Source organism: Aptenodytes forsteri, unplaced genomic scaffold, assembly GCF_000699145.1.
Source record: "Aptenodytes forsteri isolate BGI_AS27 unplaced genomic scaffold, ASM69914v1 Scaffold72, whole genome shotgun sequence".
Taxonomy (NCBI): Eukaryota; Metazoa; Chordata; class Aves; order Sphenisciformes; family Spheniscidae; genus Aptenodytes; species Aptenodytes forsteri.
Window position 1 is genome coordinate 7,833,738 of NW_008796193.1, and position 26,233 is coordinate 7,859,970.

Below are 26,233 nucleotides of genomic sequence, written 5' to 3' on the forward strand. Positions count from 1 at the left end.
TGGGGGGGGGGAGATGGTCCCAAATTCTGTTCAGAAACTCTTATTGGAATAACTGTCCTATTGTACTGCAACTTTTTACATTGTAGCCTGTTTTTTTTACACTCTTCAAGGGATGCAAGTCTGGATTAAATGAACTATAATGGACTTGACTTCTAGACTTTGAAATGGTTGGTGAAAACGTCTGTTACTTTGAACTTGTCAGTAAGTCTTAGCTTTTTTAAAAAAACTTATGTGAACTAAGGCACATGATAAAAAAAAAAAGAAAATCTGCTATATTAAAATGGAGTAGACCTTTCAAGACACGAGGAAAATAGAACTTCTGACTTGATGAATGAGACTATTGCAGAAGTTTAAGGCAATGTAAATTGGTTACAAATATTCACCATTTCTCAATGCTTCGTAGAAAGTAAGTCTGGACCTGCACAATTGACAAACAGTGAGTGCTAGCAGTGAAGACCTGCTACAATCTTTTTCTCCAAGCTCCCTAAATCTTTGAAATACGGAAACAGTGTTTGAGTGCCCTCCAACTTGTTTGTTTTAAGTAACAAAGGAGCTCTCTTTAGATCAGGACTGAACTTGAAAGGATAAAAATCAAATATTACTTATGTAACTGGTTTTGCTAATCCTTCTCTGCCTTCTGAAAACTGAAGCAGTATATTTAAACAGTCCAATCTTCAATAAGCAAATAAGCTAAATGAGTTTTCTTTTAACAACGCTTCTGCTTTCCAATATTCATGGTTCTAAAGGTGAAAAGTAGCAAAAGTCCCTGAGAATGTTACTTATAGCTAATTTGAAGCTGTTAAAGACTTTAAAAAGCAAAGTTTCATGTTTGTATTAACAAAGAGGGAGGGTATTTTCTGCACAAAGTTTGACTTCACAGTGAAGGGATAGGGAGATGGTGATCCATGGAAACTTGGTACACAAATCAAAATCACTAAAATATTTCTCCTGAAGTCTTAAGCACAAAATTGTCTTTAAAATTTCAGGGTAGTTTGTGTCCACAAAACCCTGTATCTTGAATATATTTCAATGTTAACTGAAGTTAACCTGCAGGAGGAACAAAACACCTGTGCATTGTAAATCAGGATAGATGATCAAACTCAGTGATGCTTAAACTCCAGCCATTTTGAGTTGTACTGTGGTGCCATATAAATACTGCAGAGAACTAAAGTTCTAGGATGCCTGCAGTCTTTTCTTGTATAGCTCACTAATGGTGTTTTCACAGACTCTCAGGACAGATATTTTAGTTGCTAATTGCCAAACCTGTGGTAGCTCTTCCTGGAGTGGACACACAGCCCACACAAGGTACAGTCAGATATTGCTTGTGAACTGATTTGATGCTGGAACAAGTTCTAGTGTAGATAGTGTCAGAAAACTACTTCTGAAAGCTTGAATGAGTCAAGTTTATCAGCAGTATAGCAATAACAGTGCAAAAGCTCACAAATTAGCACATTTACAACAGATACTTGATAAATACAGGAGCAATACTACTTGCTTTCTGTCTAAGACTAGCCTCTTTCTTCTGCCTGAAGTTTCTCACTGCATGGAGCAGTGAGGTACTTGATCTGTCTTCTGACTTTACTGTAGAACAGCTATACAGGACTTGGCAGTTTTAAGCTACAAGTAGTAAACTCTTGTTTAAATAATTGCGACTGCTCTTGGAGCTGTGCTGCAGGTTTTAATGGTTTGAATGGCTGATGGTATATGTTAGTGTAGACAGAATCCAGGAGTGAGCTTGCTGACTGTTCTCTAAGCTGCCATTTCAGATGGATGGTACGTAGCTACTGGAATTAAGTGAAGTATGTTACTTTCTATAATTGGTTTTCCAGAAGGCAAAGAATAAGAACCCTAACTGGACCCAAATGTTGGGTATATAAAGAGCCCACAAATAAATCCTTTACCGGTGTCAGAATGACTGAAGAATGTAACAGCTATACTTTAGAAAGAGCAAATCCAGCTCCTGTTCTTGCCTAAATGGATTGATTACAGTACTGAGGATGTGTTTTTTAAAAGAAAAAAACAAAACAAGACAACCCTAGATCTATATAACCTGTTGGCTTATAGAGAAATAAATGCACATATAGAGAAAGTAGTATTCCACACTGAAGGAAAGCTGCTTCATCAGATCTCTGACCTGTTGTGAGCCATTTAAATCAACAAGCTGCACAGCAAAACTGCACTACTAGAAAAAGTCACCCTGTTAACTGTAGGGAAAGAGGGTCTTCATACGCAGCATGCAGCCAAAATGTACTGTTAAGACTACAATTTTTCCAGCATAACTATGTGTTGGGATTTACTGTTTTCACTCATACAAGCAAAGGTAAAATAAGTTTTTTTAAGTAGCTTAAACTTCTATAGGGTAATGACCTAGCTAACATCTAAAACTGCTTAAATGTAGTTTGCCATTATCTGAAAGTCACTTTTGACCATGGAAATATTTTGGTTTTACAGCTGGTTTGAGTTTTGTTTGAATTGTTTCTTAATCTTAAAAGGGCCTTGATGTTTGTAGTATGCATTTTCTTTTGCTGCAGTGAAAAGAAGTTGCTTGTTGAATAAAACGGAAAGCATGAAGGCACTCCTTTCAAAAAATGGAGAAGCTAGAAAACTTCTTATTTTCTGGTTCTAAACACTGACTTAAGATTTGTACACCTTTATCTGGAACCTTTTTTAACAATAGTCTCGGTGCTCCAATGCAGGGCTGTCAGGTTTTACTTCTACAAATAAAACTGTATCAGCCTGAATGGTCACTCCTCATTAAGAGTTTGACATTGTTGCACAGCATATTTAATGCTAAAATTGTTTTTACCTGTTTGTTTGGTTTGCATCAGTTTCCCTTTGTTATTACTAATTTTTATACAAAGTATTCAATATTTATTCTTAAACTTTGCTCTGTACCACAAAAAGATAATTGTTTTGTAAAACTTGTTTTGAATAAACAGACTTATTTCTTTTTAAAAAAAAAAAACCAAAGCAATACAACAAAGGTGGTAAATATCTTTTGTTACTTTCTTTGTAACTGACAGGCTCAGCTCTGACGCTTTTAAATGCTGTTCTGAGTCCCCTCTTATGAGAGGACTTCAAACTGCTTCTCCGCCTTCCCTTCTATTCTACCTTGAACCAAACCTTTTGTGGCACAAAAGGCAAAATTGGTGTTCCCAAGAAAGGAGACAGCTCAAAAATTTTCTTACCAAGCTTCTAGGTCTAAAGTTGTTTAAAACTGCTGAATATTAGAAGCTTAACCTGTTGTTAATATTAGCTTTCAAATTTGTATGTTCTCTTTAGGCAATCATTCCCTGAGAGATGTGTATCTATCTAAATAAGTTCTGTTTCAGATCACACTTTGTACTTTTTGAAAACTAGCTGATGGTTTGGAGACCAGTCATAGTATTTTCATAGGGTATAATTAAATTCAGATAGTAGTAAGTTGCATTTTTGCATGTCTCCAATTTGTCTAGCATAATGTATCAAGCTAGTGTTTTTAGAAATGTAGTCTTTTGCATCAAGTAACTTCAGTGTATACCTGTGTGAGAGAGGCATAACGTAAGTTTAAATTATCTAAATTGTACTGAAGAAGAGAACAAAGGAAATCAAGTCAGTGAGCACTGTGGGGTTTGGCTTGTTGCAGGGTGGGTTTTGTGTGGGTTTTTGTTTTGGTTTTTTTTTTTTTAATTGCTCCCTTTGGCCTAGAAACAGTGCAGTTCAACTAAATTAAACTGGGTTTGCTTGGTACTTTTTGTTAAACTAAATGACTTAAGTATTTGGTGTTTTAGAATACATCATTAATAATTTCTTTCTCAGGACTTTGCAGAAAGGGAGGAAAGATTATTGCTTGCATTTAAAAAACCAGAAGCTTCTCAGAGGCATATAGTCAGTACGAATATCCTGAGCACAATGGGATGATCTTTAATACTACTTTTTTGTAAATACATTAAGGCTTATTCTAATGACTTATTTTCCCATGTCACGTAACTAATGCTTCTAAGGAAAACAATTGCAAAAAAAGCCCCAAGCCGGCAAAACAAAAGATAAATCTTGCTTGCTTTTCCAGCTGATAGCCTTGTGTATAAATGCACAGCTATAAGCATTTCAGTGACTTGATTAATAGATAATTAGATATAATCTCAGTGAACTTCAAAGAACTCGTAGAGACTGTACTATAAATACAGTTATTCGCATTCTAAGAACAAAAACATGATACTGGCTTATGTGTGCAGCCTTACCTCCTCCTTGTTGACAAGTTCTCATCACTTTCACTCATCACCAGGACTCTACTAGATCCTCCTTGACTAGCTTCATGCATCACTTCAATCTGAATAAAAAGGACACATTAAAAGTGAAAATACTTAATTGCTGATGCTTTTATTTAGAGAACATTAACTCTTTAAAAGAATAAAAACCAGATCTTACATAGTCTAGAAATCACTGGACAAGTTAAAATAATTGAGTTCTAGATGTGCAGGTTGTAAATCAAGAATACCTCCTCTATTTTTCTACTTCCTTGCTCAGTATTGGCATGGGAGGCATTCTTGACTTCAGGCAAAGTCTTTATGTTCCTCCACCATAGAAGGTGAATTACCTCCTTATGTAGATAATTACAGGCATAACAGTCTGTTCCTTAGACTCTGAAATACGGGGGGTTTTTTTTGTTTCCTGCCTGAAGCCAACCCAAAGGCTTCCCATTTTCAGAATTCTTTGTACAGTGCCATATGGAGAAGTCTAGGGAATCAGTCTTTTGCCTCTGAGAAGTGCCTTTGTATACTAGTAGCAGCATTATGTAAGACAGTGCATACCCTCAAATACTGAGCACAGTATACATGTGCAAGGGCTGTCCCCAGGTTGAAATGGACTGGGGCTTTTTACATAATATTTTGATAAACATTAACCTACCTACTTGTCCAGTCTTGCAGAGTTGGATCATTTCCAGTGTGCTCCAGGCAAGTTTTAAGCAGGCTTTTCCTCCTTTTGGCCTGCAGCTTTAAAAGTACCAAGCACTACTTGGGCTTACTCAAAGGCAATCTTTTCAAATTCAGTAAAACAACTCAGCTGCAGTTTGCAGTTAATCCAAGCCAATATCTAAACTCTAGTAGAGTCTTTAAGTTCCTGAGCACTTTCATTTTTAAGGGCTGATTCTGGGGGGAAAAAAGCAGTGGCCTGTCTTATATTCTGTATAGCTAAATTATTTAGCTGGTTGGTGATGATAATGGAATCCATTAATAAACTATCCTCACCTGAACTATTATCAGAACAAATAAAATACAAATTTTATAGCAATGATGGGAGGGAAGGAGAAGGGGGCATAATTTGCACTGTAGTCTTGGAAAATAGATTTAAAAATTAATGAATAGATGTTTTTATAAAGCCTGTACCATGTTGTTGCATATACCTATATGGGAGGAACGCAACTGATGATTACCTGCATTACAAGCAAGTAATAAGAATAAGACTAATTCTGAAGTCACTTTCTGTGAATTTAGACAAAGGTGAGACCAGCTGTGTGTTCCTGCTGATAACTAGATTTTATTCTGTGCTTCTTGCTGAAGTTGTAGGCTGTTTTGGCCATATTAGAAAATGGACTGAATTTAATTTTTGCGTTTCAGCTTTAGGGAAATAAAGGTCACATGTATGAGCAAGTCAGGGGTATGGATAGCAGAAGAGCTGGGTTGAAGTAGCTTGCATTATATCAAAAGTTACAATTAAATAATAGAGTTGTGCTAGGTAGACATGATACATTTTTGGCTTTTTGTGCCTCAGGGTAACACTATTCCCTTCTTCCCCCCTAAATATTCCCATTGCTGTGCCCCCCCCCCGAAAAAAAACCAAACAAAAACCCAAAACAACTAGTTCTGATCTGTGTGGAATTCCTGCACTAACAGGATTAAACCCTTTTGGGGTATTTAGGCCAAAGTAGCACATCTGTGTGTGGCTGTTACTGGTGTAAGAAGTGCTAATGTAAGAGTTTCGTTCTGTGAATTACTCAATTAAAAATCAGAAAGTCCAAAATGCTTCTTTTAAGAATACCTTCAATAATAATGGACTAAACTGGAAAACACCCAGAGAACTTTTATCATAAAATGTGATCTCTATTATTGGCTATGCTCTCACATAGAGCTCACCTTTAAAAATCATCTTTAAAATAACTAATGAACTATGAAAAAGTTAACAACTGCAGCTGCAGGGGCTAGTGCGTCATCTCCTTTCCCTGGTATATAACCTATTTTAGGTTGGGGTATTTCTTTCCCCCAGAGATGCACTGACAAAGCTTATTCCTTTCTTCCTCTTCTGCCCCCAAACTGCTGATCAGTGTGAAATAGGTGACTTGCTGTTTTCATCACGCTTTCATGAGGCAGCCAAATCAAGATCATACCTCTCTCACATACTACCCAACTTCTTGTGCTGTTCTTTTCTGAATATTAGTTGTATTATTTCGCCCAACACAGTCAGGGCCCTCTCTTATCTTTTTCTTTCTCAGAACATACCTTAAATTGCACTTTTTACCATTCTAACGATATGCTGCACTGAAGAGCTAATAATACAAACCTTAATGCAGGGAAGATGCAAGAAAATTATGGCAAAACAATGTTATTTAAAAGGTTGTGAGTGAATGGCACTGCATATGTTTTGATTTTTTTGTCTTATTTTTGGTAAACTTGTAACTAAAGGAGATGCTGGCAAAGTTACAAAACATTTGTGCACAGACCATTCAGAATACAACTTCAGTGGTACTCCTCCTATTTCTTTCACGGGGATATTTACATGGTCTAAACCCAAACAATTTGAGTAAGGCAAATGTGGCATTACTTGAATTTGACAGGGAAAAAAAAGAAGTCTGGTCTCTGAAAGTGGCTATTTCAGCTAGCTTGGACAAATGAAAAGTTTCAGGATGCAGCTGCACTTCATGTTAGTTACAGGAATTGCAGGTGAATGAAGTTTCTGGATCCTTCTGTTTCCAGTCTTAAAATACTCGAGGAGGGCCAAATGGCTGTCTTGATAGCTCCGTTATCCCAGTCAGTCTCTACAGCTCAAAGAAAAGACTCTCTGCTGTAAGGGCAGGGCTCTTAAATGCTGTAAGGCTTAGGAATAGGGAGGAAAAGATAAGGATGTCCGGAGTCCTAAACAGAATCTTGCTGCAGAAACAATAATGCAACAAATCTCATCATAGAGACACAAAAGTAAAATACATTTCCCTGAACCTTACTTGCCCATGCAGCAACAGGTGACAGTGGAATTTTTCTTTGGTTTTTTTGTGTGTTGGTTGGTTGATTTATTTTTAAGTATTAAATGTCTAGTCTTTCCTCCTTTGAGTAGAAACTGCCCTTAGAAAATATTTAAATGAGGAAAAATATATAACTTTGTAAAACCCACACAACTTCAGAGGAGCTGGAATAAAATTCCAGTTTTAGAAACAAAATAGTTCATACGCTATAAGGAAGGATTGGCACTTTGGATGCGCTTGAATGTATTATTGTTGGACATTCCCTCCACATTTCCCCTTTCATCCTTTGAAAGCAATTTCTACTTTAGTGTAACTTGTTTTTCCATGTACGTGAGCATAAATCTTTTTAACACTGTCATCTGAGTAACTTTCAAACTGCAACCTGAAGTGTAAAAAAAAAAAAAAAAAAAGCTTACCAGAGAATTAACTTGTAAATGTTTGATTTTTTAATTCCAAGTATAAATATGTAAACCTATATTTATATTGTTTTGAGTTCTCTCACAATATGGGATGTCCCCAAAACACAGATACTCCTACCTTAATTCCACCTTTAGTCTTCTTAATGTTTTTCTTTTTTGATAACTCTACTTCAGAAATGGACTTTGGAGGGCAGGAAATTTCTGTGGACCTCCTGTTGGTAGCTGAAGGAGTCAAAACAAAAGTAACATCAGAAAATGTGTGCTAAAAGTTGAAATCCTACTTGCTAATAAAAGCAACGAGGAAAGATCCTGTCGCATCAGTGGTAACTGAGACCTGGCTTAGAGAACTGAATTGTGGCTGGAGTGGTGACGGACCAGCTGGCACAAGGGATGGGCTATGTTGTTTGGTGCTCTGCTGTGTCTCGAATTGGCACCTACAGCTCCACGCTGTAATGTCTACTTCGGTACATTACATCCTCCCTGGCAATCATCTTTAGGGTAGCACAGGTAAATGTTAGCCAGCTGTATCAACAGTTGGGTAGTTTTCACTTGCATAGTTTTTCAGCTCAGGTGTTGCTACTCGTATGGGTTCCCAAAGAAAGGAAATTTTTGTTCTGGTAATGGTTTGCCAATGTCTGATTATAAAGGCTTGTTCCCCATAAGTTTCATCACATGAACAAGTCTCAAAAGAGTAATCATAATGTCTTCAACAAGTCTCTGTGCCCATGTATGTAATGACAGTGAATCCAAGGGAATTATTCCAGAATATGCTCTGTCCTGTCAGGTTTGTTGGGCCTTGCAGGCTCTGTAAACCACAGTAGACAGTGAGTTGTCTAATGCTACTAGGAAATCATCCTTAACGACATAACCACTTATCCTGAGACTGCTGTCCAGGGAAAAGGTTTAGAGTGAACTGTGAGAAGCGGAATCATACATTTGGCTTGAGTAGAAAATAAGCTGTTACAGTTTGTATCTTTGTTTTAAATTGATAATGAGGTCACAGTGCATGTTACATAAGTACAAGGCAAGCAGTGCTCTCCTTTTTCTTAGTTGCTGAATTGATACAGGCAGCCATGCATGTCATGGTAAAAACAAATATGAATAGCAGACGAAATGATGGAAGAATCTGGGTCAGGCAACAAAGAACAAAATTGTTGCAATTCTGAGATTAAGTCCTTTGCAGTTTTATTCTGGGAAAACTTTCAAATTGAACAAGAACTTTTCCAAAAATAAAAGCTGGTGTTTTCAAATGCATCCAGTAACAATCTGTTTAAGATGGTTTCACCAAGTTTAATACTTTGAGCCATTGAGAGTCTTGGTGGTCACTAATAACTTTTTCTTCTCTGGGAGAAGCTGAGGGATGCAATAAATTGAAGGAGGAGGACGTGGTACCAAAAGATTCATGTAGGAGACAACTGAACACTTTTTTTAAAAGAAACACATTAACAAATTTTCAAATGGCCTTGTCATTAAATTCTTATTTTAATGTAGTAAAAAAAAAAAAAAGCCAAAAAAAAGCATAGAAACACCCCAAATTATATACAGTTAAAAAGACAACATACCAGTTTCATAGACAATAATAACAGAAGCTGACATTTCTTCTACCCTGTGTCTTTTCAACTGCCTTATCATGCAGCTAGGAAGAGAATTAATTAAAGCAGCTTCTCTCCAACTCTTTCCTAAATCGTCCTGGTTTTATCCCATGCTGAATGACATGAGGACTTGGCAATGTCCATTTCATGCCTATTACTTCCTCACAATGACTTCATATTAGAAAGTTTCTTCAATGGAACAGCAAAGTCTGGCAGCCACCAGCAGCTATAATCAACTGGTAGAAGATTCTTATGGTTCCCAGGACTGAGCTGAAATGCAAATGTCGACTCTATTTGGTTCTTCCATCGCTCTCTTTCAGAATATACAGCAGGGGATTTGTTTTGATTTTGAGCACTACTTTCAACAGATGCCTTTTTCCCGTCCCAGAGAAAGCTTTCCATGAAGTAGTAATTATTCTCTCAAAGGTATTGTTATTTCACCCAAAAAGTGGTGTACTGACATTTTGAAATCAAAGGGGGGAAAAAAAAAAGCAAGATGCAGCAAATATAAGCTATTTGTCCTTACTGTCTAAGTTCTTCGTACCTTTCTAATCTGCAGGGAGGATGATTTCTACCATTGGCGAAAACAGAATACCAACCTTCTTCAACTTGACAGATTTTCAAACAGGCCCTTTTATGTTTTTCCCAATGAATCCCTGAGTAAAGTGGTTACAAGCATCAGCAAATTTAATCTTTTCCATACTAACGCATCCTGAAGATTCTGTTTAGCCTTAAATTCTCATCTACCACGACCTTGACAAGACGCAGGCTGTGATCATATCTATCACACTTAACAATATTCTCTCCTGGAGCTTCTCCCAACTATATCCTATTTATACCTCGAAAAATCAGCATTAAAAAAAATAAATCTAAGACTCGATCACAAAAGAACTGATTCAATTAAAGAAGACCAAGACATTGTTTCATACTCTTCCCCACACACTTACCAGGCACTCCCGAATACCCCAGATATGCTGCCAATGTCCAGTTACCCTATCTAAATCTGAGTTCAGTCCATTGGATTGCTCTACAAAGCTAACTCCCAAGTTTTATATATGCTGGATGTGTTATTAGAAGGAATGGAATCAAAGGAAATAACTTTAGGAAACACAAGAACTTTTGCTTAGAACAGCGTAGTCAGCAATACCAAGTTGTTTGACCTATTCATTAATCAGAAAACTTTCTATCTTGAAGGGATGGTTGATGCTGGTGTGAAAATCCTGGCTGAAAGCAGTCAGCAGAAAACATGGAAATCAATTATGACTTCGATGTCTGGATCACAACTTGCAAACCCAGACAGCTCCAGGTGATCCAGGAAAGAGAGCGCTGGACAGTTTAAGTGAAAGATGACGCATTCACAGAAAGCCCAAGTGCAGATGCTCCTTGATCCAGCTAATTACTCCAGTCCATTTACTAGCTTAGTCTTGGCTTCGTCAGTATGACGTATTTCAGAAAGGAGGCAGCAGATACAAGATAAGGAAACAGTCAAACCCAGCTGCTTATATTTCAAGGGTGAATTTGATGGAGATTGAGACAGCAAACTTTCCCCTTCCAATTGACCCAGAAATGAATTGAAAACAGGAAGCAATCTGTTTTCAGTTATGCTCCAGAGTATTTTTGAGTTATTGACTGGCCCATATTCAGAGACTGCTGCATGTCACTACATTTAAGTAGTTTCTGGAGTCATTTAGAAAGAAACAGCCCAGATACCTGCCAATTATTATTGTACTAATTACTGTGGAACGGGAAATATTTTATAAGGGAAACTCCCTTATAAAATTCAGTACAGTTGGCCATTCCAAGGTCATTACTGTACTGTACTGCTGAGGAAGCTGAAAGTTACAGTGTTCAACTGCCTACTGAAAGAACAAAGGCACAGGAACAAAGGAGAACTACAACTATCTATAAACAATCTGACGTCTGCATGGTTTCAAGGTGGTTTTCATCCTATTGTTTCACAGTACTCCCTTGATGAGTAATGAAGATTTCATTTTAATATTTTAAATTGCTTGATGCTGCTTTTAAAGCAAATATTGTTAAAGGGCATTGTATGCAGAAGTAAACTTTTTATTGCAAGGATATTTACAGTAAAGCAGGGTTTGGGTCTATCACTTGCATTCACCTGGAGCACCACTGTGCTTCTCCTATGGGGCTTTAGTACTGCTTACTAGTTTTTTATGAACAAGTTGCATGATAAATATGGAACTACTGTTTTATTACCTAGCCTACAGCAAGTGGTGATGTGGGCTGTACTGTCCCTAAAGCTCCTAGGAAAGGGCATAGACTCATGGGCTCAGTGTTGCTTTGCAGTCTCTCCGCCACTCCAGGACTGAACTTGCTGTGCTGCTCATGAGGAAAGGCTGTGGTTTCACCCATTTCCCCACCCTGCTCCTGCATGGCAGGGTACAGGCACCATCGCTCAGGAGTTCATCTCTCGCAGGGGGGCTACGTCACACAATGAGGCACAAACAGAACTGTGTGCAGCTCCCAGGTACTCGGAGACAGCTGGATTAGTCCATCTGGGTAACTGGCCTCAAATTTGCTCCTGCTAGAGTAAGTCTGTGCCTCTCATTAGCTTGCGAGAGGCACAGACTCTCTAGTCAAGGGTTTATGACACACGCCCAACACTTGCAAGATGTTCAAAGTTCCCCTCAAATAAGTACCATGCTTTACGTTCAGGTCCTGAGTGAATTTCCCAACCACATGCTTCCCTATCTGTTCTGTGGGAGAGTTTGTGCATTCTCACTAATCACCTACAGCAGAATCAAAGCCCTTTGGCAAGAACAGGCATGGAAACAACGAGCCTGATAAACTGTTTATTGGGGCTTGCAGATCATGCTGTCCCACAGGAACATGACTTTGAAGATAATTAATGACTTAATAGTGGTTTTGAATGCTGGTGATGACAAAACAGCATGCTTAGGCAGCTAAAGAAATACCAGAGCACCTAAGGTTTATCATTTAATGACTTAATACAGAAAGTCTTTTCCATTCTTAGGCAATATAATCTATACTTCTTTGCCCTAGCAAAATTGCTGTCAAGCCCCCTGAAAATCTGCCCATATAAAAAGCATAGAGCAAGGCCCCTGTATGTGGAATATTATTCTGCAAGGAGACACACTACTTGGTTTCCTCAGACTTGCCCAAGTGTGACAGCAGCCCTACAGCCGTGAAATTGAAAGCATCTTTTCCTTTTCTCTACTTCCTTTATAGAAATATCTTGAACTATAGGAACTGGTGGTTTCCCAAAACCATTAATGAAAATCACATGCACCATCTTTTCTGAGTCAGCTAATCTCTCTGCAGCCTCACTTCTGCACACATCCCCAGACTCTTGCAAGACATTCTTCTTTTATCCTCTATCCAGATGTTATTAGTTAGTGAGTGTTATGCATTAGTGACTGTGAGGAATGCTGGAATGGATCCAATGAGCAGTTGTACACATTTAACTGAGATGGAACCAGTTTAAGTTTTATTTTTTAAAGAACTGAAAAGGCTCCAGCAGTGTTCCCCGTATGAATTTCATGTTCCAAGTTGGCCTTCTAAGATGCTTGTAGAGTGAGTCATGGATTTTGTATGTGCAATGTGCTGTTAAACATGTTATTTGCTTAATGAGCTCACAAAATTTTGACATCTCTGCTCCTGTATTTCACATTTATGTTGCACACAAAGAAACCTCTAGGTGAATATTTTATAGCATTTAGAAGACAGGATATGCCAGAAGCAAAGCTACATGTGCAACCCTAATTTTGCCCCTTTCCTGCTAAGGCATCTTGCTCCACCCCCCTCTAAGAATCCTTGCCTCATTCAGCGCGTGGAATCAAAACCACTTAATTCATGAGCAGCTATTCACTATTTTGATTTATCTGTATTTCTCAGTGGGGGCCCAGAGCCTTACTATCCATATGCTATTTCAATCCCTGCTCTGAAAATAATTGTCTTTTTTCTAATAGTCATTTTTACAATTCAATTCCTGCTCCACCCCCCTCTAAGAATCCTTGCCTCATTCAGCGCGTGGAATCAAAACCACTTAATTCATGAGCAGCTATTCACTATTTTGATTTATCTGTATTTCTCAGTGGGGGCCCAGAGCCTTACTATCCATATGCTATTTCAATCCCTGCTCTGAAAATAATTGTCTTTTTTCTAATAGTCATTTTTACAATTCAAGTGCTTCATTAATATTTACTGAGCTGTTTTCACAACACTTCTCAGAAGTAACAGGCTGTTATCAGCCACACTGAGATCTCTGAGTTCCATAGATAAAGATCAAAAGAGAATACACTACTTTGGGAGACCAACTTGACATTTTTAGAACTTAATTTTCAGGTTACTGAGTATTATATGCCACTTCACATGTTCAAGGGCACATGTCCTGCCCAGCAATTTTGATTTCAGTCTTTCACTGTTCTTTCAATGTAGATTTCTTTATGTAGTTGCACACGTTATTAAAAACAATACCCCCAAAACTGCACTAAGTTAAATCGTATTAAGACCCACATGGGTTTTTAACAGGGTTGAAACCTTTACACCTACTGCACCAGCTTCTCTTTCCCATGTCAGCAGGAGTAAAAGCAGCAGTAAGTAGTCACAGTTTCAGGGCTGACTCCAGAACAGCTGAAACCCATCTCAACTGGGTCTGGTACAGTTCTCCCTCTCCTCCCAACCTCTGGCCACATACTTCTGTCTCCTTTTTTTGTCAGCACTGCTGTTCATGGAACTGGATGATGAGGAGCTGAACTAGCCAAAACAAAACACCCCACCCCTGCACAGTGGCAGTTTTCAGTTCCCTCCTTTGTTCCCACTAGTTATGTGACAATAAGTACTGAGGGAAAGCAGAGTCACAAACAGACTGCTGTGCTGGGCAAAGAGGAGAGGAGAAAGGGAGACTGTGACAGCTCTGCATGAAGAAGGGCTTAAGCTGCTGCAAGATCACACTGTAAGGAAACGAGCAGTGCAGGGCATATGAAACATACTTTGCCTCTGAGTTCCAAAGATTTTTGCTGACAACAAAGGAAATGAGACTATAGGAGCCAAACTGTAGCAAGTTCATACATAATGAACGTGTATGAGCTGAGATTCTTTTTTCCCCAAGTGCTTATAATTCTGCCAAATCTGGACACTTTAGGAAGGGACAAAACTATTTTGTACTGCCATGTTCCTGCTCTTCCCACAAAGGTAACTAAAACAAGACAACTTTCCTAGCCTTGTTCACTGAAATGGCCAAGCCATTTTTTACTGAAGTTTTCCAAGAAAGCGTCAGGCTGAAGAAGATAGCCTTTGGGAAAGTTTTATTTCAAAAAGTTAGAGTTTGGGAGAATTACAAGCAAATGAAAATAGAGGAATACTACAGTCACCCCTAATAGCTTGTATTATCCTTTACAGCTCTGTGGCTTATCCCACTGTGCCTGACAGCCTATGGGCAATACTAGCCTGCATGGTTTAACTTTGTGGACCTATCCCAATTCACTCCAGCTAAGGAGTTTTGTACAGAAATGCAGTCCGCAAACATGTAGGCAAATCATCAAAAATGGTGCCCCCAGAAGTGAACTAGAGCAAAGGAATTTCACCATCAAGTGCCACCTCTTTCCTCCCAACATATACAGGGACAAGTTTAGCCATTAGCCGTATTCAAGCAGCTTCCATTGGGAGTAAACAGAGCTCTCCTTGAAATAAGGTGTCATATATACTATTTAAATATTTTCAAGGCACTTATTATAAAAGGGTCAGCAGAGGGTTTTCTGCCTTTTCTGGGTTGATCTGTGAATAATATTTAAGCAGATTCCCACAGCTAAAAATGTGCATCAAGTCCAGCTGGCATAATCTTTTGAGCATCCTGATAATTCCACTACTAGTTTTCCAATGTTGAACAGGCCTGTCCCTGCAAAATTTACAAGTTCATTTGTGAAACCAAAAGCTTCAAGCAAAAATGGGATGAATTTAAAATTTTGCTTCAGAATTTCCAGACCCACAGAAAAGCATTGGGTGAGGGAGAGTTTACAGTGCAGCTCTGAGCTGCCTTTCTGGATCTTCACTAAGCTAAGACTTTGACAAGAGCCACCAGAGACCATAAGCACCTACACATAAGAAACTGTCACAGTCATTTCCCTGATAGAAATCTGCCCTTTCTCTCACACATGGTATCAGCTCTGCCTGTATGCACCTATGTACATATCCATGTAAAATGAAGAGTCTCACAGTTACAGTAATGGAGTATTTCATGCCTGAGCCTTCGCATCTGCTAAGATTTTTCCATTAGCACCCTGAATTGGATTGAATTTTCCTACCACTCCTTGTTAGGGAAATGGAGAGTCAGCAAGTAAAAACAAAACAAAACAAAACAAAATCTATTCTGGAACAAATGTAACTTTTTTTCCTTTCACAGACAACCACTGCAATGCTGCTGTGGTATTGTTACATCTGCTGCCTGGGGACAAAAGCCTTTCTTTCTGGTCTTCTATTTCTGTTTACCACATTTTATTGCCTTTGCCTGCCTTTGTATTTACACAGCCTAGGAACATGGTATGTTCCTGTTGCCATATTCTATTTTGCAAGCTTTTAGAAGTATTCAGGTATGTCCTGGGTAACAAATAACAATGAGTTACAATATCTGTTTCAAGAAGGTGCTCTTAGCCTCTTTCATTTTTCCAAGATGGTGCTCAATAAATTCTCCCCATAAATAAATGCTGATTCTGCATTGATCCTGTGAATGTGAAAAAAGGGCACAGAGGAAAGTCCAGAAGAAGAAAGCTCAAGAAGAACAGAATTCCACAGCCTCATTTTCAAGGCTTGGAATAGGACTCGGTGTCCCTGTTTCTATTCTCAGCCACATTTCAGACTCAGACTGTGAAACCCCTTGGTGAATCACTCAGTTTATCTGTGCTTCAGTTTTCTTTCTGAAAAAAAGAGGTTAAAATACTTACCAGTACTTGCCAAGTGCTTTGGCATTCTGAGGGAAAGGGCATTCAGGAAATTAAAAGTAAAACTCTTCATATTAGACAATTGGATAATACCCAAAGGATGCCATTACATAGTATATGTAAATATATTACACATATATATGTAAATATAAATGTACTGTTCACAGCAGTTAAATCCTGAGCCCCAGGATAAGCTGTAGATAGTCAGGGACTTCTGTTTCTTTGTACAGAGGTACTCTAGGTCAATCATCTTCAGGCACAAAGAATCTGAATGAGATGCTGTAGTCTACTTACGAATGTCTGAAAAGGACTGGGTTGCACTTTGCATCTCCTCAGAGAACAACTGGAGTAACATTTTAAAATAAATTTCATCTACCTATTAAATTGCAACAGGACATCAGAGGCTAATCCTTGTCACACAGTTATCCTGTATCGTGTTTTATAACACTGAACTGCAATGCAAGGGTCAGAGCAAAGGAGCATCTCATGATTTCCTGTGAAAGAGCTGATAGTATTGGATTGGCTGCATGAATAAGAATCAAAACTTAAAGCATTGTGGTTTATATACTAATGACTATTTTTTAAGGTTCTATCTATACCAAAAGTTTAATTAAAAAAATCTGCCAGTGCTCTAAAATGACAAGAAAGAAGTTCAAGAAACAATCACAGAGACTGCATGCAAAAACAGAAATGCAAGACTAGCTTTTAGCCTGAAGGTGCAGTTTCACAATAGGTGAAAGCCATTCTAAAACTGTATTACCACTAACAGGGACTAACTAGCTCTGACCCCATAACTCCATTTTTCTGCAACTTACTTTGCTTCAGCACTAGTAGCCACGCAGTGAACAATCTGATCAACTTTGAAGTTAGCGCTGCTTTGAGCAGGTGATGGGGCTATGTGATCTCCAGAGCTCCCTATGTTTTTCTAACTCATCCAATGGAAAACTACTTACTACATTTTTGCAGTCAGTTCATTGAGTTTTCAAGGTAAATCACGACTCATACAGCTAATTGACTGCCAACAACAGTGCAAGAGGGGAACACATTGCTGGAAGATGCGTGGGTAGCAGAGCAGAAACTCTTCAAAGGCATTGTGGTCTCAGCTTGCCTTAAGCCAATAGTGAAGCTGAAACTTGAGGTAGCAACTGTATGTTAAGAACATGGCTAGCATGGTTTGGGGGAAAAAAGTACAGATGTCAAACCAGCATGGTAACTGGAACAAGATGATGATCTTCCCTGGTGAGAAAGGATGAGTGTTGGGGAGCAGAGGAGAACAACAGGGACGTTTGTGTGACCTTGTGATAGTATGCCTAGAAAGCAAAATGGTCAGGCTACTGGCTGTCCTAATCTTCCTGTTGAGAAAGCAAAGTTTAATCCATGCTCGTCAAGCAAATTATTTTTTTTCAAGGCTTTTTGCTAAAGGTTCCCCTTTTAAAAAGCCCTAAGGTTCCATTTTTTAATTTCTTATAACCATCTCTGCCGAAAAGGGACAATCCCTTCCTGCCACCAAGTACAAGGTAGCTGGTCTCCGAGATCCAAATTAGCTTCACCCATGGTCTTTTTTGCAGAAAATAGCTATCTTTGTTAAAGGCACGTGCTAACCTCAAATCAGGAACTTTCAGTAAATTCCAAATAGAAGCAATGTTCAACTTTTATAGTTAGTAGAGGACAATGCTAGAAAGTGAATAAACAGTTATGTAGAGGGAAAAGCCAAAAATTGCACAAATGAGTCAGTGTCACTAATGAACCCTTAACCTTTGCAAGCATCTGATTGAAACTTGAGGGATTGTGACCTTTTAAAGCCAAATACTCACTTTACAGTATATGCAATGTAAAATAGGTTCTCATGCTTACTTTGCATACTTGCAGTGACTAGCCTGGTTTGGGCTTTCAAGAATTAGCAATATAAAACATACTGAGAAACAGTATAGAAATGTACTCTGTAGATTAGATCTAGGAAGAGAAGCTTGAACTTTTTTTGATTCACCCTTGTTGGCATGTTTGCAGTGACAGATATTTCACATTCATTTTTAACAGCTAGGCCTACAAGGCTGACACTGAACATCAAATGCAAGTTTTCATTCTGACAAAAATTAAACATGATCATGTGGACAAAACATTGGTGTGTATCTGAAAGCAGCTGTTCATGGCCTACCTACTCCTGCAGGTCTGGTAATCTTTGGTGATGCTCGCTTTGGGGAAGATTCAGGATGTGGGGCAACAGGTTGCACTGGCCGGGTCTGTTTGGCTGCCAGCTTCTTCAGACTTACTTGCCTCTTGTCAAACATTTCTTGTACATCTTCTAGTTTTTGTAGAATTCTTTGGGCATTGGCCTAGGCAAAGAAAAGGTAAACAATGGATGGTTGTCAGTGCTGGACTGAGCAAGTTAAGAAAGGACTTCTGTTACCCAGACTCAGACTAGAGCTGAAGATCATACCGTGCTGCAGTTTAATGCAACCCAGCCCATGCATGCTGCACAGATCTCAGTTTCACTGAGCAGGACATGGTGACTCATGCAGCCTTTCTAGTACTACTCTGAAGAAAATCACATATATGTTCCATGACTACTCATCTGAGTAAAACTTACTGCCCCAAGTGCTCACCTCTGGTGAGCCTCTTTCTGGTGGTGCCTCTTTCTGGTGTAGGGAAAGAGGCATATTTGAGCAGACTCAAATATATGGCCCAGTACACGCTCATGTACAAGGCAATTGGTAATTTTGAAATTCTAAGTGAGTGCATGCACATCTGAGGGGTTTTACCTTTATTTCGGGGGTGAGGATCATGTCAAACTGATTGTAGAACTCCTTTGGGTTAGAGAGCTGGTGTTCCTTAGCTGTTACCAGGAACTTCTCAATTTCAACGAGTGCAGTTTCAGCTCCCTCTTGTGACTGGCACTTGTCCACAGCTTGGGAAGCTAAGAGGTAGATTCCAGCTTCACACCATTGGCTTGCCTTTAAAGAAAAATGGGGCAAGAAGGACTCCATCGTCACTGACAGTCCAGCTTGTGAAGTGTCGCTTCTACTCCATGAAATACAGATTTGCCCTAACATGTCACTAAAGGGAATGAACGTTACTTCGTAGCACCCAACAGTTCCTGCCCACAAGTCACCCCACCTAGATATGTAGAACACTAGCAAGTTCAGTTCAGCTCTCATGGGCTGGATGGTCCAGTCACATGTAAAATAATAATATTTTGAGCAAAGAGGAGAAGTGTTACTGTGGTTGCTGGAAATCGAATCTGTCAGCTGTACTACCTCATTTCGGTGTTCAGTCACACAATTAACCAAAACCCGAAACAAATATTTGAACCATATCAAAACTCCACAAAACTTCTTAGGCCTATAAAACTCAGTTAAAAATACTCTAAAGCAGGTTTGTACCATAAAATTTTGGTAATTCCTGTTTCAGATAAGGCTGGAATAGCATGCAGACATTCTCAAAGCATTTAGCTTGCTATTCTAGCTAGATCAGAGAAAGTGAAAACAACTGAACAAGCAGTGAACTGTTCATTTTTAAGCACTGGGATACATTTGGTTTTCATTTCGAATTTAGGCATAGCTCAATTTTTTCTTAGTTTTATTTCCTACTTCTCATCGTTTTAAGACCATAATTATGGGAAGCTACTGCTCCAATTTTTATAGTAACAGTTTCTGAATGAAATTGAGAAAAAAGGAATAAATCCTTTTTCTCTTCATCCAAATTACCTGAGCTTATAAAAACATTCATTTTCAGTAGAACCTTACCAGGCCTGTTATCTGATAAGGTTCACTCACCTTATCTAACTGCTTATGCAGCTCAAGAGACTTTCCCAAAATATCATACTTTTTCTTGGTCTCATTGGTAAAGTCATCACAAATACGCCTGAGTTCAACACACTTTGGTCTAATGGAGTCAACTGCATAATGGTTGTTTTGGATGAGCTGTTCTCCATGGAGAGCTAGAGACTGGGCCTTCTCCAAAGGTTCCTGTGAAATTAATGAGAAAAAAATCCAAAGTTAGATCTTAAAATGACATGCATAATAAAGACAATCCATCTCTGCAATCTCTGCTGTAGCCTGGAGGTAAAGGTTTGGGATATTAAGCTAGCTGATATGTCTTACTTTATATTTACATTGAAGACCAAATTCATTGTCAGTGAGCATATTGAAACACAAGAGGTTCCATCTGAACATAAGGAAACACTTTTTACTGTGAGGGTGACCGAGCACTGGAACAGGTTGCCCAGAGAGGTTGTGGAGTCTCCATCCTTGAAGATACTAAAAAGCCGTCTGGACAACCTGCCCTCGTGGGCAACCTGCTCTAGGTGGCCCTGCTTGAGCAGGGGCGTTGAACAAGATGACCTCCAGAGGTTCCTTCCATCCTTAATCATTCTGTGGTAACTGTGATTCTGTGAGTGTATGCCTTCTTCTTTCTCACATACTGGGGACATTCATTGTACAAGTTTTTTTCCCTGCAAAGTTCCCAATAATCAAAAAAACTGTATTTTTTTTCCACTCAGTAATTGCCAGGTTTATAATGCTTTAGTTTATTTTTGATCCCAAGATATATTTTGGAAAACTCTTCAGATCCTACTGACTGAGTACAGCTTAGTCACAATTCATAAGCTTAGTCACAATAGGATGAAATTAGCAGTGGCTAATGGGAATAGAGCACACATCGATACATTATGTGATGTGGACAATGGAAGGAAAATGCATGTTACTATAACTTTTATTCCTTTAGACTTCTGCAGAAGAGCTGTGCAAAGATCACAAAATTTCTCAATCTTAATCCTATTCCTAAAAAAGATGATCATCAGCGTTTTCATTTGTGCATTCTCCTCTGATTCAACTTACTTGTTTGTTTGATGCTTTCTAATACTACTAAATGTGATGTATATCACAGCTGACCAGCAGATGGAATTACCAAGTCCAAATGTCTGGAAAAGAAAGGTGCTTATTGGAAGGCATGGGTGTTCCTCAGACTGCTATGAGTCTGAATAGAATGGTCTTAAAAGTTATCTGGCTAAGGTAACCTGTTAAGTATTCTGAGCTTTTCAGATTCCAAAGATGGACCTAACATTTCCTGGTTTGAAATACCGATTTTTGAACCGGATTCTAGCTTTCCAAGTAACGAGCTGGAACTACTGGGTCTGAACAGCCCTGGCTCCTGGAAATTAGGATCTGAGTTTTGTTATTTAAAATAATGACTCATGAGAAGAGAGTAAGCGTGATGTAAGGACAGTGACAGAGGAGTGTCTAGAAGATCATGTCTATAGCAGCTAGAATACTATATTCAGTGCAAACCTGTCCTTTCTCTTCCAGTTGTTTCTGTTCCCTTAGGAGGTGCTCCACTCGAGTCACACTGTCTCCAATGTCAGCAAAACCTGCTTGTGCTTCCATGAGATTATCCAATGCCAGTTTTACCTAAAAAACAACAACTACAAGATAAAACAAAAAAAACCAACAAAAAAACCCAGCCAAAACCCCGTCACAAGATACTCACAAAATTATAACAAACCTATGGCTTCTAAACATTCACCTACCTCTTTTAGAAGAGTCTGCATCTCAAGTTTAATCTTTCAGCTCATTCCAAAATGGAAAAGCCAATGAATAAAGCAAAAATCAACTATTCTTCAAAGGGTTGCCCTGCTTCTCACTATTTATTTAGGTGCACACAGTTTTGAAGACCTGTAACTCCAGAGTCTATATTACTCCAGAATCTGTATTATTCCAGCCTCTGGGCTGACAGTTGGGCTTTCAGTTGACTCTGGTGGGATTGGCAACTTACCATCACAGAAGTGATATTTGGTAACATCACACATAAATGCAAAATGATTTATCAAGAAGCCGGTGTTTCACATTTTGGCCTAACAGGTTGGCACTTTCTTCACTGTGCCTTATTGAAATGTTGTAAGATATCTGATAGCTGTCAAGAATTTAATTTTTGAATATCCATTTCCTATTTCATAATGAAGGGCTCCTCTCCCAGCCTCCTTTTTGGATTGCCAGTATACTCTAAGTACGGGTAAAATTTGGCCTTATTTACCAGAGAAGGCTAGACAGAATGAACAAATGAAATACCTCTCTGAAATCATGTTCAAAGTGTCGAAGCTGCAGGCATTGTTCTAGTTTTAGGTGATGCTTGGTCCAAAATTGATCAAAAGCCTTTTCTGTTTCATCCAACTGAGCCAACAACCTGTTAAGAAATTAGAATGAAAAGAACTTACTTATTTCCTATTGTTCATTTCTTTTAAGTTACACCAGTTGATGGCAGAAAGCAGAGTAGGAAGATGGTGGGGAGCCTACACCGATGTAAGAAGGCTCTGTGTCAACCTTCCCTTAAGCAAAAGAGAATGAAATTTGCAGTGGGACAGGCAGGAGTGTGACTGATGAGTGACAACTACATGGATCCACTGTGGCAGTTGCAGTCCTGCCTCCTGACCTGCAACAGGAACACAGAGCTGTTCCATGCACTGGCAGCCAAAGGCAGCTGTCTCTCCCTAGCTTCCACCCAATTCTTCAAAGATAATTCACCCCAGGCTAATGCAGATTGAATATGATGCAATTATTATTTTAAGGAATGCTTAAAGCAGAACTCTACAACTTGTTCATTTTCTTCACCCATCAAAAATAGGCAAGGATGGAATCATTTTCCTCAGTCCATTAAATACAATAGATTAGAAGCTCATAATGCCTCCCATGGACGTTGTTTCACTTTGTGTAAATGATGAAAGATTTACTCACAAAGAAATTAGTATCAAGGTGTCATACATCTTGAGTAAAATGTCTGACACCAGACTAGTGAGTCATCCTCACAGTCTCTCAATGATCTATTAATTATACTACAAAGTAGAACAGTTTAAACAGAAAAAAAGTGAAAAGAAACTCTTCTCTGAATCCTGTATTTCCATAGATGGGCACTCTTTGGGCAGGCAGGGGACCAGGCTTGATCTCCTACAAGCTCAGTGAGTGCTAGAATCATCAAGTTATTGGGGCAAACACCAATAGCTCCCTCCTATTCCTCTCAAAAACAAAGTTCTATTTTCAATCTATCCCTGAAAAACTTGATTTTAATCAAAGCTAGTTGTTGAATTCAAGATGAATTCGCAAATTGCTTTGGGATGACTGTTTAAAGGATTTTAAAGTATTCAGTGAAAAATATCAGCTCAGCTTTACTTTTGGCAGCTTTGTTCCCAGTGAATGCAGACACGCTGAAATACTAGCATGACATTTCTCTTTCCACTGCATCACATGGCACAGCAGAAACTTCTACACGGTGACTAAAAGCTTTATGGTAATAGCTAGCATTGTAGGAAGGAATAGGGGTTTCTCTCTCTCTCTCTATGCAGCTGCGAAGGGGTATGTTTCAGAGTATCATCTTCATCTGTTCCTTCCCCAGTGTTTCCACAGACATGCACAAGCACATATCCTCTCATCTCACGTGGATTCAGATGCCACTTTCTAACCAGGCATAAAAGTTTGGAGGATTCATATGTTATGGGGAAAGTAAGTCCCACATTAAATCTTCAGCCAAGTAGTTAGCGGTCCAACCAAAAATTACCAAGAAATTCAGGATTTGTTTGAACTTGCCTTGACAGTTTTATCAAGTAATTTCCTCAAAGCTATCCCCTTCTCTGAGTTACCTGTCCAATAAATCCTGAAAAACTGAACCAGTGGGAATTTATAACCTGCGTATTTAAATCATTTAAATTACACTTGCATTTCTTATGAATAAATTAGCAACTTGCACAAAGCAATCTAGTTTCACTGACCTTTCTACTGTTGCCACATTTTCTAGTTCATCTGGACTGAGTTTGCTGTTGGCGCTTCGGGTGACTGGCTCCCTAATGCATGTCAGTAGGGTGGCCCCCTGCTTCACAGCTAGTTTCAGCTCATCCTGAGGGAAAAAAACAAGCCAAACAAATTGTATGTACTTATTCTAACAATGTTCACATCTCTTAGATGGACAACATCGTAATGCTAAAGGAGGATTCTTTCGTAGGTATTAAATACTTGGAACAAATTATAAATGCTTACCAAAGATGTTACGTCTCTCTAGAAATGCAGAGACTACATCTATTCACCTTGAATAGTAGATATATTTCTGAGAAAAGGAATAGTATATAACTTCTGAGCAGATTGCATTTCTGACCAGGCAACTTGCAGAATACATTATTCTACCACAAATTGAATGTGTGCCGCAGATCGTTCAGTGAGCTGAGAGACTGTGCTGAGACATTGCACTTCTTAATGGAATTTCCTTAAACAACATTGTGACATGCTGAGCCACAGTACATCAGCTATCAAGGAGTCATCCACAGAAGAATGTGTCTTCCCAGCATGAGAGATGAGCAATGAAAAGGACAATGAGGCTCAAACATTAACATGTCAGCTGAGGAGTGCCCGCATCACTGCGCACTTCTTGCATAAAACTTGTTCTTGTGCTAATATAGCTTAGGTAGTATTTTTTTCTCTTGTGTTTAACCTAAGGTGTTTGTTGACAGCAGTAATGTTTTATTCTGAGCCTTACTCTGCAAAGCTAAACTTCCCCCAACTTTTTTTTAAAAAAACAAAATGACAGTCATCATCTAGTTAGATCATTCTGTCTATTCCTGGATTATCCTCACAGATGTTCTCTACATCTGGTCCAGTGTGAGTTCACCCTTTCTGATTAACTCTTCAACAGGAGCCCACGCTATTCCAGATGTGATCCCATCACACCCTCTCAACACAGCAGAAGTGACATTTCCCTGTTCTATCATTCCTGAAGCTGTAAAAAGTCTTTTTTCATAGTTGAATCAAATCGACCTCCTGAACGCAGGCTTCTCTCCTCTTCAGTAGTTTCCAGACAATGGACTCCCAAACGATGGCAGGAAAATTTGTTAAATCAAAAATCATCTATTATGCTGATGGACCTGTCATGAGACAACATTCACCTTCAGCTTGCTATGGTGGTCAGTGTGTGCGGAGAGGAGCTCCTCTGTGCACTGCACATCGTTGGGAAGTTCAGTCTCTGCTAGGTCTGTTCCAAAGGTCTGTAGCATCTGTGCTGTTGTTTTTACTGTCATTGCAAAATTTTCAATAGCCTGGAAAAGCAAGAGCATAAAGTCACAGACTGGTTATTTACCCTTAGCCCTTTAACAATGCTTAGTCCTTCAGACACACTGTACTGCAAGTATTACATGCCTGTAAAGCTGGCCGTGTTGCCCTTTTTTGGGTGGATATGCTAAAAGTTACAAATTAAATCCTGTGTCACAAATGATCCTTTCACAGGCCTATAAGTATTATCATCTCCACGAACCAGCTGGGGAACTCCCAGAGCTTCACAGACATCATGAAACCACAGAGGACATCAGCTTCAAAGCCAGGACTGGAACTTCAGATCCTCAGCCCATGCTTGCTGGGAAATTCTGCTGTGTTTAAAATTCTAATTAAGGCCTTATTTAAGTTGAGGAGACTCTGAAAGTATATAAGGCAAAGCCTTTTTACATTTATATTTATACAGCTATTGTTCACTGAGCAGCAATCTGTCTTCCCTCGACTTCTGAAAACGTGCATCTCTATCCTGCCTATCTGTACTAGATGCATTCCAGTCACTCCCTCCCATCTGTTCACATTAGTACACAAATACAAGAACAACTTACTGCAAATACAGTCAAAATGCATAAATTCATTGCTGTTTCTTTATCACTTGGGTACACCAACACAAAAATTGTCAGAAATCTGTGGGTTTACTGAAGAAAGGGGAAGTGAGGAAGGCTTAAAAAGAATGCTGCCTTTTCAGAACAGGATATATTGTTCTGAATTGTGACATGATTAAAACCTTTGTATCTAGTAGCAAGTAACTGCATGGGATGTTTTTTCATGATCATGCCCAAATTTCTTTAGGGACTGTATTGTCCTGTATAGCTCTTTGTTCTTTACACTTTTTGATATAAACCACCTGTCCTGGTTTTGGCAGGGATAGAGTTAATTTCCTTCCTAGTAGCTGGTGCAGTGCTGTGTTTTGGATTTAGGATGAGAACAAAGTTGATAACACACAGATGTTTTAGTTGTTGCTAAGCAGTGCTTACACTAGCCAAGGACTTTCCAGTTTCCCATGCTCTAC

At 38.9% G+C, this 26,233-nt stretch overlaps 1 protein-coding gene across 1 annotated transcript in view; it reads right to left on the minus strand.

Annotated features, from left to right (window-relative positions):
* The window catches only part of MCF2L2 (MCF.2 cell line derived transforming sequence-like 2), a 173,640-nt gene that overhangs the window by 91,137 nt on the left and 56,270 nt on the right, over positions 1 to 26,233 (minus strand). Inside the window, exons 7-15 of the mRNA XM_009288057.1 lie at positions 25,062 to 25,211; positions 23,898 to 24,022; positions 22,207 to 22,321; positions 21,430 to 21,549; positions 19,918 to 20,109; positions 18,904 to 19,095; positions 18,300 to 18,477; positions 7,751 to 7,854; positions 4,221 to 4,309 (exon numbers count right to left, since the gene is read on the minus strand). Coding sequence (XP_009286332.1) covers positions 4,221 to 4,309; positions 7,751 to 7,854; positions 18,300 to 18,477; positions 18,904 to 19,095; positions 19,918 to 20,109; positions 21,430 to 21,549; positions 22,207 to 22,321; positions 23,898 to 24,022; positions 25,062 to 25,211 — 1,265 coding nt within the window. The remainder of the gene's footprint in view (positions 1 to 4,220; positions 4,310 to 7,750; positions 7,855 to 18,299; positions 18,478 to 18,903; positions 19,096 to 19,917; positions 20,110 to 21,429; positions 21,550 to 22,206; positions 22,322 to 23,897; positions 24,023 to 25,061; positions 25,212 to 26,233) is intronic.